Genomic DNA, 15000 nt, shown 5'->3' with positions numbered 1-15000 from the left:
AACACACACACACAGTCTGTGTCAGTAAAATATCCTCAAAATGCCTTCCAGGAGAAGATGTTAAGCGTTGATTTGTGTTATAATATCAGACGAAGCGCTGAGCTATCTGTCATTCTGACATGAAATGTGTTTTTGACTGTAGAAGCGCTCAATCAATGAAACACACTGTAGGTTAGAAGATATGCAGAATTCTTCCCATCTTTGTGGAGAGTTTCAGACTGTAAGTGTCATTTACACCGCTAGAAATGACAGTACACATTAGTATAGTTCTGATGACATGCTTTCAACTGGCAGGATTTAACCTGTTTATGCGTTGGGTAATAGAGAAAAAAACATGGTTATTATCTAATATCATCATAGTGGTGTATTTTGAATATATCTAGAGTCAGATATGAATTCAATAGTCAAAGCAGTAATCAGCATACTATCTATATCTATATCAGCTTACTCTCTTTCTCTCTCTCTCTCTCTCTCTCTCTCTCTCTCTCTCTCTCTCTCTCTCTCTCTCTCTCTCTCAAGTTCAAGTTGCTTTATTGGCATGACATTCAGTAAAGTATTGCCAAAGCACTTCAAATATGTTATATATATGAGCAATATCACACGAGTAGCAGTGCGATATGGCTGTATATCGGCACTGGTGGAAGGAGTGCCTTAGTGCCCCCACCAGTGCCAATATACAGCCATATCGCACTGCTACGAGTGTGATATTGCGTTTATACAACAGTTTGACGGCATAATTGTTTATATAAAAACAAAATCAAACATGTAGAGTCTCAAAAACCCTTTTGTGTGAGGAACTACTTTCTTCCACGTTGGATTCAAATCATAAGCTGACAGTTAAACAGCTGAGCAAGCATCTTTCAAACATTAGATCTGCAGTGTCTGCTTTTTGCTGGCTGTATGTGGGCGGAGTAATACACAATGGATAAAGAGGCTGTATGGGTGCTGATATTACTTAAATATATCACGGCTATCAGATTCGAGAACCAGACAGAACTGTTGTATAAATATATATATATGAACAATATCACACGAGTAGCAGTGCGATTTGGCTGTATATAAGCACTGGTGGGAGGCTGTAGTTTAATTCAATTCAATTCAGCTTTATTTGTAAAGCGCTTTTACAGTGTAGATTGTGTCAAAGCAGCTTCACATAAATGGTCATAGTAACTGGAACAGTGTGGTTCAGTAACTGGAACAGTGTGGTTCAGGTTTTAGTGTTTAAGTTCAGTTCAGTTTAGCTCAGTTCAGTGTGATTTAATCATTACTGAGAGTTCAAACACTGAAGAGCAAATTCATCGATGCGTAGCTCTACCAATCCTGAACCATGCGAGGCAGTGGCGACAGCGGAGAGGGAAAAAAACTTCACCTGATGGGAGTGAAGAAAAAAAACCTTGAGAGAACCAGACTCAGTTGGGCACGACCATTTCAATTTCTCCACTGGCCAAAAGTCTTGTGCAGAACTTCATTCGCCGTGGTTTATGCTGGAAGATGGCCTCAATGAAGACTCGTCTGTCCCTGGAGCGTCGCTGGAATCAGACTCATGTTCTCCACTCCCCACGACCATCAGCGCAGCAGCAGCTCAGCAGCTCAGAGTTTACACTCAAACAAGGAGAGTCTAAAAACCCCCTTTTATTAGGAACTACTTTTTTCCGCCATTCATTCACATCTGCAGCTGACTTCAAAACAGCAGAAGCCGTTACTAATTCACCAACTTCACTTTAGAGCTAGTGTTTGAATGACTCTGTCTAAAGTGATGACAAAACTGTTGATATTTGCTCACACTTTAAGATTATAAGGCTGAACGTGACATGATATGCCATCCATTTACAGAGATCTCTTCTTACAGTGTTACAGTATACAGTATTTCTCTCTTGCAATCGGGATTTCACAATAATTAACCCCGAAAATAACGACGAATCCACTAACGTTACCAGACTGCTGTTGTGTTTGCGATAAGGAAAAATGCTACACATGCAGACTTTGCTTATTTCAATTTGCCAACACAACACACATTTCTGATTTGCAAGCAAATCGGTATAAATACAGCGCTACAACATACATAAGAGAGATCATCTAACCTGCCAACATGTCTCTGAAAACCCAGGAGACCGGAGGGGAGGGGGTGTTCGGGGGTGAGGTTTAGAACAGGATGCAGCGGGTTTTGGGTGGCCGCTTCAATCGGGTACTGTACCAAAGTTGGCAACCCGGGGGTGTTTAGTTTACAGACTGTACCAAAGAGAGGGGTGGGTGAAATTACGGGACTTTTTTAAGGAAGAAATAAAAACGGGATGTTTGCAGGAGACTGGTCTGAAATACAGGATACTCCAGACTGTTTTATCTTCTAAGCGTAAAGGCTTATTATGCAGTTCTGTCGCCAACTTGTGGCTAGAAAATGTCAACTGTGGCAGACGAGCTGTCTCTCAGAAATTGTAAATATTTAAAATAGGCACGATTCTTGCGAACAAACTTCATAGTTGCAATTTAAACAGCTACATTCTTGACAAAAAAAGCCTCAAAAGTATATTTTGTTGTGTAACAGCAGTAATATTTGTCAAACTGTAGTGTCTTGTTGCTGGCTTGTTGTGGGCGGAGTAATACACAAAGGGTAAAAAGGCTGTACGGATGCTGATATTACTTAAATATTTCACGGCTATCAGCCAATCAGATTCAAGATCCATACAGAATTGTTGTGTGTCTGTGTGTGTGTGTGTGTGTGTGTGTGTGTGTGTGTGTGTGTGTGTGTGTGTGTGTGTGTGTATATATATATAGTGATCCGGCCAGCGGGCTGTGTTTGACACCCCTGGGTTAGACCATGTTCTGCTTTACTGCGGTTTACTGCAGAGAGGTGCGATATTTCTTTAAATCACTCACGCATTCTCAGTAGCCGACAGATTACACTATTATGTCTTTCTTTTCTTTTTCATTCCTTTAAAACCTGTTTTAACACATTTTAATCTGTTTTGAATCATTTTATTCTTTGTTTTTATTTTCTTATACTTGTCTGTTTTATCCCTGTTTATGTAAAGCACTTTGAATTACTTTAAGGCAACATATTGCAGCAGAACTGTGATTTGGATTTGTCATCATCGACTTTTACTGATGTCTCCAGCTCATTATAAGCAGATTGAATGAGTCTCTACAATGAAAGCAGAACAGACTTGCGGTGTTTATCAGCAAGTCATTCAGCTCGGCTCCAGATTAAAGCTCCATTAATGAGACTTCAGATGCGTTTACACAGCTGGACATACTGCTGAAATCCAGAGGCGATAATGACTTGTCAAACACAGACAGCCATATGCTGGATATTAATAAATCACAAATGTCTGATCTTCCTCAGATGGTGACTTTAACACTTGATATGGGTTTTTCTCAAGTGTCGTTACATGATAATGTTGGACGTTAGATTTACCATCTTTGTGAAAACTGAAGTGCTTTATTATATAAACACTGTTTCGTTTCTTAATACATAATCCTGGGCTTGTGTTTATGAGGCCTAGTGGTTTACTTATTGCGTTTTATATTGATTTATTTTATTTATATTTAATTGCTATTTAATATTTAAATGACAGCATTTGCTATTTTTAATCCTATTTTAACCCTATTATAATGGATAATATAATTAATTAATGAATTTCATTTAAGTTTCCTAGTGTATTTTTTTTTATTTTTTAATGTATGGTTGTTGTTGCTGTTGTTGTTATTTTATTAATTGACATCAATTAAATGACAGCATTTGCTAATTCACTGTGTGTATTCTTATTATAATATTGTTAATTTATGTAACTTTGATTAATGTATTTTCCTCAACCTATGCATGTTCTTTAAAATGTATGTATTTATTTATTTTCTATAACCGAAAATAAAAATATATTTTACTCTTAGCAATTTAATTATATTCCTTTGTAAATATTACTGTAATATTGTATACTTGCTATTTATTTATTTATTTATTTATTGTTATTATTTTTTTGTTTTATTTATAAACATTAATTAAATGACAACATTTGCTATGTTTTATCTTATTATATTATTAATTTTATTAATAACTTTAGTTATTGTATTTCCCTCAACGTATGCATGGTCTTTTAATTAATTAATTAATTAATATATTTATTTATTTATTTATTTATATAAACTGAAAAAAATATGCATTTTACTTAAAGCTATTTAATTATATTATTTTCTAAATTTTATTTTTATATTATAGTACTTGTTTTATAATAATAATTATAATAATAATAATAATTATTATTATTATTGTTGTTGTTGTTGTTGTTGTTGTTTATTGATTTAATTTATTGAACTCCAGTTTCTTAATGCATTTTCCTCAGCTTCTTATTCATGATCTTCAAAAAGTATTTATTTATTGGCATTTATTAATTAATTAACCTTATTATAATATTAAAAATAATGTAGTTTATTTAAATTCTTAATATTTTACTCAACTTATGCATGTGCTTAATTAATCAAATAATTCATTTATTCATTTATTTGTTTATTTATTTATTTATTTATTTTTATTTATAACCTGAAACAAATGTACATTTAACTTGTAGCATTTTCATTTTATTGCTTTGCAAATACTGTTGTAGTAGTATAGTGCTTATTATAATATTAATATTATTAATTAATGCCATTTATATAAGGCCAGTTTCTTAATGCATTTTACTCAACTTTTTATGCATGTTCTTTAAAAGATATTTGTTTGTTTGCTTATTCATTTGTTTGTTGGTTTGACATGCTTTCAGCTTTACAGATGCTTGCATTATTTATTGAAAATGACTGAATAAATTGATTGCGAATCACTTTATACTAGAAGAATACGCATCACAATATCACATACATAGCTGTGATTTTAAGCAATCACTATACATTTATTTTATTGTGTCTTATTTTGTATTTTAGGACACTATTGGTCACTAATAGAAAAGGTTTATAATGCAAAATTTACAATTTAGCACTCAAAATACCATTACAGACTTTAAATGATTATGAGTAGTCATGCAATTTATATTTATTGTTTTTTTTTTTTTGTACTGTAAGACTCTTTTGATCAGCAATAGCAAAGGTTTATATTATAAAATTGACCGTTTTAGCACTCACAATGACATTACAGCTCTTTAAAATCCACCACTTTCAATGGTTTATCCTCCATTTGATTGCAGAATGATGTTTTGCAGTGATTTGCATCGATTAATTTTCCCCTCTCTCATCTTCAGCACTGACACAGTTAGAGGAATATCTAAAGATGCCTTGTTCTCTCTAATAGTTCATTAGCGGTGGGCTTTATTGAACTCGGAGTGTCTTTAAGTGTGTAATATCCTGTAATGTGGTCTCAGTGTGCCGAGTTAAAGAGCTGTGATTAACTTTATCATCTGTAGTTTATGTTCTTCCTGGAATGACATTATTCTGAGTGCAACTGTCTGTGTTTATGACTCCTTTTCTACAGGATCTCCAACTCAGACTCAACTAATTCTTGTTTAGTTATAATCATATTATGGCAGTGGTCTCTTTTACGCTGAATTAAATCCCATTATTGTCTTATTTCAGAGTCTTCCTGCGAGCCATCAATCAATACGCTGCTGTTCTCAGCAAGAAGTTCCTGGATCAAACCAACTTTGAGCTGCAGGTGAGGTTGAAAATTCAATTAATGCACTTGATAGAAAGGGATTTTGGTCCAAATCAATTGCTAATATGTGCTACTTCTCATTTTGTCAACATGAAGGACAACTTCTGGGGTGTGTTCTTCGTATGGCTGGGCGATATGGGCAAAATATCATATCTCGATATACAATATACATATATATATATATATATATATATATATATATATATATATATATATATATATATATATATATATATATATATACATATATATATATATATATATATATATATATATATATATATATATATATATATACATATATTAGGGATGTAACGGTATTGTAAATACCGTCATACCGCAATAGTAATTTTTTTCGATATTACCGAAGTCGCATGACTCTGTAAAACTATAGGTCTTTTGAGAAAATTTGCTCAGGCGAATGAAGCGAACGGTAGGTAGCGAAAACTACATTTCCCATCAGCCCATGCTTGACCATCATCCCTTGCGGTCTGTTGTCGCTACAGATCCAGTAATGCGGAAATGGAGTGTGCTGCTAGAAGCGGGGATGAAAAAGAGCTGGAAAACTCTAAAGCGGGTGTTGTCGCCGCTCGCGTACTGAATAGCGGTGTTGTCGCGCGAGTTCTTATCAGCTGTGTTGTCGCGCGAGTTCTTATCAGCTGTGTTGTCGCGCGAGTTCTTATCAGCTGTGTTGTCGCGCGCGTACTGAATAGCGGTGTTGTCGCGCGAGTTCTTATCAGCTGTGTTGTCGCGCGAGTTCTTATCAGCTGTGTTGTCGCGAGCGTACTGAATAGCGGTGTTGGCAGCACACTGTTCAGATTGATGCAGACATGAGATCTTTATCTTACCCATGGTTTGTCCTCTCAAGTGGGGGAAAGACAATGCACAACGTTACCCACTGCTGTCAACCTGGGCCAAGTCATATCTCTCTTGTCCCAGAAACCTCAGTCCCAAATGAGAGGGTTTTTTTTCTGTTGCAGGGGACATTGTAAATGCCCAGAGATACCAGCTTTTACCAGATTATATTTATATGATAATTTTCCTTTAAACCCATCTCTATCTAAGTGAGTGAGTGATTAAATGTTGAATGTGATGAGTTTTCAACAATACTAAATTGAAACTTTATTTTTTTTACATGGTTTAATATTTTTTTGTTATTAAAATTGAAGTTCCTGTTTCAAAGCTTACAGATAGATGACTAATTTGTTTGTCATTGACACTTTTGGCACTTTTTTGGAGTATTTTCATAAGTTTAGTTTTTTCCTGTAAATGATTCAATAAATACCGTACCGTGACATTCATACCGAGGTATTACCGTACCGTGAAATTCTGATACCGTTACATCCCTAATATATATATATATATATATATATATATATATATATATATATATATATATATATATATATATATATATATATATAAAAGGTGTTTTCCTATAAATGGTTACTTGAGAGTCAAAGCCTTTATTAAAACAGGGGTTTCCCTCCCTGTTATTATCATCATTATAATTATCATTCTTATATTGTTATTTGTTGAAAGAGTAGTTTGCAGGGTGATATTACAATAGAAGAAAAAATGTTTGGGAGACAAATAAAGGTTTTTTAATTTCTTTTTTTTTTTTATCTGACTTTATTTTTAAAGTTTTAATTGTTAAAACCAGTGGTTCTCAAACTTTTAAAGGGCCATGAAACCCCCCTGTTTCAGCAGGGTGTTTTCACACCTCTACTTTGGAAAAAGTCAGGAAAGTGGGCGTGTCCAGCTCTGTTTAAAAGGGGAGTGTCATTGGAGGGAAAGAGGGAAGGTCTGTAAAAATTTGCATAAAAATGGGAGTGTCGGTTTGGGCATGCGCTGATTTTCACAGAGGCAAAACAAACACACAGACACAGGAGAGAAGGACAGAGACTGTGTTTACATGGACATCAGCAATCAAATTATTTGCCAAATTATTAAATGGTGGACTTTAAAGGGCACCTATGGTGAAAAATCTACTTTTCTGAACCGCCAACTTATCCAGCATGTTATACGCAGTAGATGCCCTTCCAGCCGCAACCCATCTCTGGGAATCATCCACACACACATTCACACACACAATCATAACACTACGGACAATTTAGCCTACCCAATTCACCTGTACCGCATGTCTTTGGACTTTGGGGGAAACGCAGGGAGAACATGCAAACACCACACAGAAACGCCAACTGAGCCAAGAACAGCACTACCTACTGCGCCACTGCGTCGCCGACCCTTGATTATATGTGTGTTATTAGAATGAAAGAAAAATGTAATTGACTATTTATTTAATACATTATAAATAAATAAGATCAATCAATAACCCCCCCCCCCTACTCAAATTAATCAATCATCCATTCTTTCATTCGTTTTTTTATTGAAGTAGCTTGCACTGCCTCACATTTCTTAGGGTTGATGTCTTGTTTTTAACAAAATGCATGATGATTTGCTGCAATGTGAACAGTTGACTTCAATGACATTGTTTGCATTTCGTTGCTTATGTAAACTCTATTTGTTAGCAATTTAATTGAGCTAAATCTCCATTTGTGTTCAGAGCTAGAGAGATTATTAGTTTGCTTTGACTTCATTGAGCATAAATTAGATTTGTTCTTTAGCTGAACTGTCCCTTCAGTCGCTATATAATGCATTTAGACTAGTAAATTGCTACCTGTAAGTAATGGAAACATACAGTCTTGTTTATGAAAGGAGATTTCTTATTCGTGACTACCGGTCTGCTTGTGTTCCAGCGGCGATCATTAAATTTCTCTCCAGCAGAACAACTCATGACAGGCTAATAGACGGCAATTTCCCAGTGTCTGATTTGAATTTTTGAAGCGTCTCTATACTCTCAGTATTGTGCTGGTGATGGTTCTGCTGGTTATTGTTGTCTCGGCTGTATTTTATCCATGAATCCATCTAGATATGCAGGTTTTAGCTTTTAGAAGACAATGAATTGTTTTGAAATGATCACTCTGAGTGACTTCACTGTTGCCCATATATTTATTGCTTAAACGTTGTTCTTTGCATTTTTTGTGCATCATATATGGTTGAAGTCAGAATTATTTGCCCCCCCCCTGTTTATTTTTTTCTCCAATTTCACTTTAATGAAGAGAAGATTTTTCAACACATTTCTAAACATAATAGTTTTAATAACTCATTTCTAATAACTGATTTATTTTATCTTTGCCATGATGACAGTAAATAATATTTTACTAGATATTCTTCAAGACGCGTCTATACAGCTTAAAGTGACATTAACTAGGTTAACAAGGCAGGTTAGAGTAATTAGGCAAGTTAGTCTATAATGATGGTTTGTTCTGTAGACTATAAAAAAAGTATATAGCTTAAAGAGGCTAATAATATTGACCTTAAAATGATTATTAAAAATTTTAAAACTGCTTTTATTCTAACCGAAGACTTTCTCCAGAAGAAAAAATATTATCTGACATACTGTGAAAATTTTCTTGCTCTGTTAAACATAATTTGGGAAATGTTTAAAAAAGAAAAGAATCACATACTTTGTGCATTTGTTTAAACCATTATATCCATTACAATAAGAGTTTGCTTACTCAGTGTGTTTAGGAATAGAAAGACAATTCATTTAAACTCATGCAAATAAAAAAAAAAACCTACTAAATTTAATATTTTGTGTCATGTTTCTCTTTTTTTTCCTGTTCATAAACTTTTTATTTTTATTTTTTCCTTATCATATTAATTTGGGTGTTGTCATTTCTGGGCTGTTATAGTTAGTTTTTTGTTAGATTAGCTCCAGATTTGGCTTCCATACTGTCTAATCTAATGTATATGCACAAACATAATATTGTAGAGCATTCTATAGAATATATTCATTTAGAACAGAGATCTGTAAGGGGTTTACTCATTTTGTACGCATTATATAATCTACTTTTTTTTTCAGAAAATATATATTTCAGTAGGATTGTTTTTATTAAAATCTTTTAAAAATTAAAAGAATGAAACATTTATTGAGACAGTTTTTGTGCTTGGAGAAAGGTGGCCCTTTAGTCCATATTTACTGATTTTAGGAACTGAATTTAATCCAATGTTTTTCTTTTTTCCCCCTCAGTTGTGGAATAACTACTTTCATCTTGCTGTGGCGTTCCTTACCCAGGAGTCTTTGCAGCTGGAGAACTTTTCTAGTGACAAACGGGCCAAGATCTTCCACAAGTAAGCATTAATAGACACTTTCCCACAATAATAATAATAATAATAATAATAACACACATGGCTCAGTCTTTAGCACTTGGGCCTCACAGCAAGAAGGTTGCTGGTTCTAGTCTCGGCTAGGTCAGTTGGGATTTCTGTTTGGAGTTTGCATGTTCTCCTCGTGTTGGCGTGGGTTTCCTCCGGGTGCTCCGGTTTCCCCCACAGGCCAAACACATGCGCTATAGGTGAACTGAATAAACTAAATTGTCCGTAGTGTATGAGTGTGAATTTGAGTGTATGGGTGTTTCCTTGTACTGGGTTGTGGCTGAAAGGGCATCCGCTGCATAAAACATATGCAGGAATAATTAACAGTTCATTCCACTGTGGCAACACATGATAAATAAGGGACTAAGCCGAAGGAAAATTAATAAACAATAATAATAATATTAATAATAATAATAAAAACACATTTTATTTTTATGTTGCTTGACCTCACCCTGACCTCTTAAGAGCTGCTTTTTTCTTGGCTTTTCTTCCGGAAACGAACACATTACAATATTCCAAAGTGAATTTTTGTTTTCATTGATTTACTTTGCCCTGTAAACAGAAATATCCGTTCATTTACAGCATCCGTATCTTGATCTTCGTAGCCATTTTCTGTTCATCTACTGCAGGGGTCACCAATCCTGATCCTGGAGGGCAGGTGTCCCTGCAGGGTTTAGCTCCAACCTTGCCTCAACACACCTGCCTGGATGTTTCAAGTATACCAAGTAAGACCTTGATTAGCTTGTTCAGGTGTGTTTGATTAGGGTTGGAGCTAAAATCTGTAGGACACCGGACCTCCAGGAACAAGTTTGGTGACCACTGATCTACTGTGAAATACCCTGACTTTTCATAATTATGTGGGCAGTTCTTTCCAACATTGTTATTTTATTAAAATGGCAAAACATAACTTTCTAATAGCAAATGCATAACATGAACATGTCTTTGATAACCACATATTCAGTGTCGTGAAAAATCGTTGCTCTCCATGTGAAAGTGAAAATGAAAGTAAGGTGCAGATCTTCGTGGGCGGTCTAGTACCACATTTAAGGACTGTATTACAAAAAAAAAGTCAGATTTTTAAATAAAAGTAAAAATCTATCATTAATATATTAATAGAAGTCATTAATATCGTCATTAAATTTGACGACAGACATTCAAAGCGTAATTTTAACAATCTCAATAGAAAATTTAAATGTAAAAAAAATAAAATGACATGACAATATGATGTCGATGCCTCATTCACACTAGCAGCAACTTTGTAGCTGCCTGTCGCTCTGGGTGGCAATCTGCTGCAAACGCAGGCCTGTGTAGGTCAACAACACAGAGAATACCTCTGAGCGAGCTGAGAGAGGATCAAGTGAGCTCTACTGGTGCTTCTATTGGCTGTCGCTCAAGAAAGTCTCTTCATTTGCATAAAGTTGAAAGATTTTCAACTTTGGCGCATTACTCAACACGCCCACCTTGATGGAGTTCCTAGAGAAACTGAATATTAAATGAGAAACAGTGGGCGTGGCTTGTTTTATTTATTTTTTTTTTGACTGTGAGCTGATTGGATGTAGTAAAGTAGGCATTTCATTCATAAAGATGGGGAGAAGGGTTTGAGGAGAAACAGACTCCTGGGGTCCGTTCTTCGTACCTCACTTAAATGATCTAAGATGATTTGGCAGATCATGGATCTTTTCATCTCGATAACTGATCTCTCGCTAATTTGGTTCTTCAAAGAAGTTCGCGAATCAGATTAGAATGTCTGGATGAACTGATCTGAGATCGCTGCGTGTGTTGTGAAGGACAGATCTATCGATCCTCGAAATCATGATCAGCAATGCAACGATTGGCTGACAGCACAGCAGCGTAATGACATCATCTGATTAATATTCAATTATCCATGTGAGCAAAATTACATCAAATTAGCAGTAAACGGCTTGTGTAATATGACACGCAATAACCTTCTACATTTGTTGTGAGCTGCAGGGTTTACACTTTCATGTGTCAAGAGTATTCATCATGTATTTCAATGCAAATCAATGTATTTAGTTCTGCATTTAGAAAATATTTTCTTTATTATAGAAACTGTTTTTTTAATCGGGTTAAAGAATAACTGGATGTTTACAAAAGCATTTTGATATTGGTAAAGGCGTCTGCAACTTTTGTGAAGCATCAAATCCCCGTCATATTAACTGTCAAAACCTGTTTATGACTGCTGAAATGTAATATGGCTTTTTTTTTTAAGTCACATATTGTGCATTTCTATTATCATACACAAATTGTACTAAAGCGATCTAAAAAGTTCATATCAATAAGTTTTCTCTTTGCACTACCAGGTGGCAGTCTTTGTACTTTCATTTCGAGGGTGCAGATTGCATAAGTTTATTAATGTGTATAACTTTATTTATGTTATTAATGACTATAACTTTATATATATATATATATATATATATATATATATATATATAGTTTAAAAATATTTACCATTTTCCCAAGTGTATATAAGTACTACAGTAAGAAAATATCAGAATTCGGAACATACTTTTGTATTATCTTTGCTTGAACTGAGTCGATCTAATCCTGTTTATATGAATTGAACCTGCTCCCGATCAGGTTTGACCTAGCAGAATTGTTGCTATGACAACATCTCTCAGATCAGCTTTGAAAAACGAAACGATCCTGGATCGTGTCAAATCGTCAATAACCAAATCCAGCTAATCCACGTACGAAGAACGGACCCCTTCTCACCATTTCTGTTTGTTGTCAAAACTGACAGCTAGAGGGGAGTGGCTAAGTATGTTAGCCTCGCCCAATAACTCAGACACACCTAGGCTGCGTCCGAAACCGCCTACTACTCAGTAGGTACTGCATTTGAATTTAAACGTACTACTCGGCCGTTAGAAAAGTACGTTTTATACAGTATGAATGTGAAAGTATGAATGGAATTCGGAAGTACTACATCCGCCATTTTGTCATGGTCACGCGACCTACCTGCGTAATTTGCGTCGCTTCACTCCCATTCATAAATTCGCTCGCGGGGCATCATGGGATAGCGCAGCATGCATGAGATGCGCACTCCGGAATCTCGCCGGAAGTATTAAGTCATCCGGGTACTTCTCGCATACTGATTTTCGAATTCTATGTATTCGGACATACTACTCGGCTCGCATACTGATTTTGGCGTACTATATAGTATGGAAGTATGCGGTTTCGGACGCAGCCCTAATCTGAGAATTTAACTGAACACAAACAGGAAGTGCATTTTCAGATTTCAACTAAAGATTAGAAGGGCAAACATTTGTTGTTTTCTTAACGACATGCACAGATTAATTGTTCAGCACAAAACTAGCAATGTGAGCTAACGCAATCAATATGGTTAGTTTTGATTGCATGTGTACTTTAAGGAGATAATAAACATGAGAAATGTTGACAATACAATACTGAATACTGCAGTATCGGCTTGAAGTGGGAGGAATTTGAGGAATAGTAAAAGCAAACCAAAAAAAGGGAAGTTGTGCAGGACATTTTCTTGAAAACAAACTTCCCTTCACTGTTTCTGCATCACTGTTTAAAGACGAGGAGAGACAGATGAAGGAGCTTCTCTCATTCTCTCTCTCTCCGTGTGTATGTGTTTGCCTGTGGCGTGAGTGAGCTCTGTTTGCTAGAGACGGATCAGTGTCTGTCAGGACTCTGGAATCACAGTCTTGTCGGGAACACGAGGACGTGTTTCTGACCCATTTTCTCAGGACATGCAGTGCTGGTGTCACAAACAGCAGCTCTTACTCTGGGGGTTTTGGGCTGAATGGCACAGATTTTGTGAATTCACCAGAAATCAATCTTGGCATCTGGTTTGTTTTTATTTTGTGGAGGAATCAGATGTATGAATTAGAAAAACAAGTAAAGTATCGTTCAGATAATGGAACTGATATTAGTGTTGTTGATATTTTTGACTTATTGAAGTTTTGGATATCTCACAAACCTAAATGAGCATCACTTGACATTCAATTATTTCATTTGATTTATTAATTCATTGATTTCTGGTACATTATCAGTAACATTATTACCAGTGTCAACTACAAATTGTGCTGTAATGTTATTTATTTATTAATTTTTGTATTTATTTAAGAGCATTAATACAGTTTTGCCCATAACGAGCAGTTTTTTTAATCGTTTATAAGCTAATTTATTTAGTTAATTATTATATATTAATTTAACGGTAATGTGAAAGCCATCAGTATTGACATTTATACTGTTTTCCTTATTTTAATGATAAAGCGTTGACACTTATTTTATTTGATATTTTATCAATTTTCATTTATTGAATTTATTTATGGGCAACGCGGGGTCTCAGTGGTTAGCAATGTTGCCTCATGGCAAGAAGGTCACTGCTTCGAGTCCTGGCTGGGCCAGTTGGCATTTCTGTGTGGAGTTTGCATGTTCTCCCCGCGCTGGCGTGGGTTTCCTCTGGGTGCTCAGGTTTCCAAACACTTGGCTAATTGGATGAACTAAATTGGCAGTAGTGTATGTGTGAATAAGTTTGTTTGGATGTTTCCTAGTGATGGGTTGCAGCTGGAAGGACATCCGCTGTGTAAAATAAATGCTGGATAAGTTGGCGGTTCATTCCGCTGTGGTGACCCCTCATGAATAAAGGGACTTAGCCGAAGGAAAATGAATGAATTAATAAACTTATCAATTGAAAAAGTTATGTCCTTAAGTTTTGTTTATTCATTTTAATTTACTTATTTTTAGTCACTATAATCATAAATTAGGTAGCTATTAACTGTAGATATTTGTTGCATTTTATCTGAAAAAATATAGCTCAAAATTGTATCTATATAATAATAATTAAGTAATTTATCACAATAAAATGTGAAAATGTGAAAATAAATATACTTTTTTATTTGTTTATTTGTTTATTGCACAATTCAATTGAAAATCTGTTATTTTAACTAATAATTATTTTTATTAACTTTTTTACTTTTATTATTTTTTTTTAAATATATTTTTAATATAATTTAAAGTATCACAAGTCACTTTACTGTAACCAGAAAAATCTGACAAATATTGACGTCAATTCGCAATGTGTTGCATTTTTATTAAAAAAAAAATGTTTTTTTGGCAAAAACATGGTGTCACATCATTAGTGCTGTGTAGGCGTCAGC

At 34.9% G+C, this 15000-nt stretch overlaps 1 protein-coding gene across 6 annotated transcripts in view; it reads left to right on the top strand.

Moving 5' to 3' along the window:
• The window catches only part of dock1 (dedicator of cytokinesis 1), a 502920-nt gene that overhangs the window by 349137 nt on the left and 138783 nt on the right, over positions 1 to 15000 (top strand). For all 6 annotated transcript variants that reach the window (XR_015944908.1, XR_015503568.1, XR_015503567.1 and 3 more), the window contains 2 exon segments: positions 5554 to 5632; positions 9729 to 9829. Coding sequence is in view for 3 of the 6 variants with exons in the window: in XM_087275373.1 (XP_087131499.1) it covers positions 5554 to 5632; positions 9729 to 9829 (180 nt within the window). In the remaining 3 variants the exon portion in view is untranslated.

The sequence above is a fragment of the Danio rerio genome, chromosome 12, assembly GCF_052040795.2.
Source record: "Danio rerio strain M-AB ecotype USA chromosome 12, GRCz13ab, whole genome shotgun sequence".
Lineage (NCBI taxonomy): Eukaryota > Metazoa > Chordata > Actinopteri > Cypriniformes > Danionidae > Danio > Danio rerio.
The sequence above is the reverse complement of the archived record's forward strand: the minus strand, read 5'-3'. Positions and strand labels throughout refer to the sequence as shown.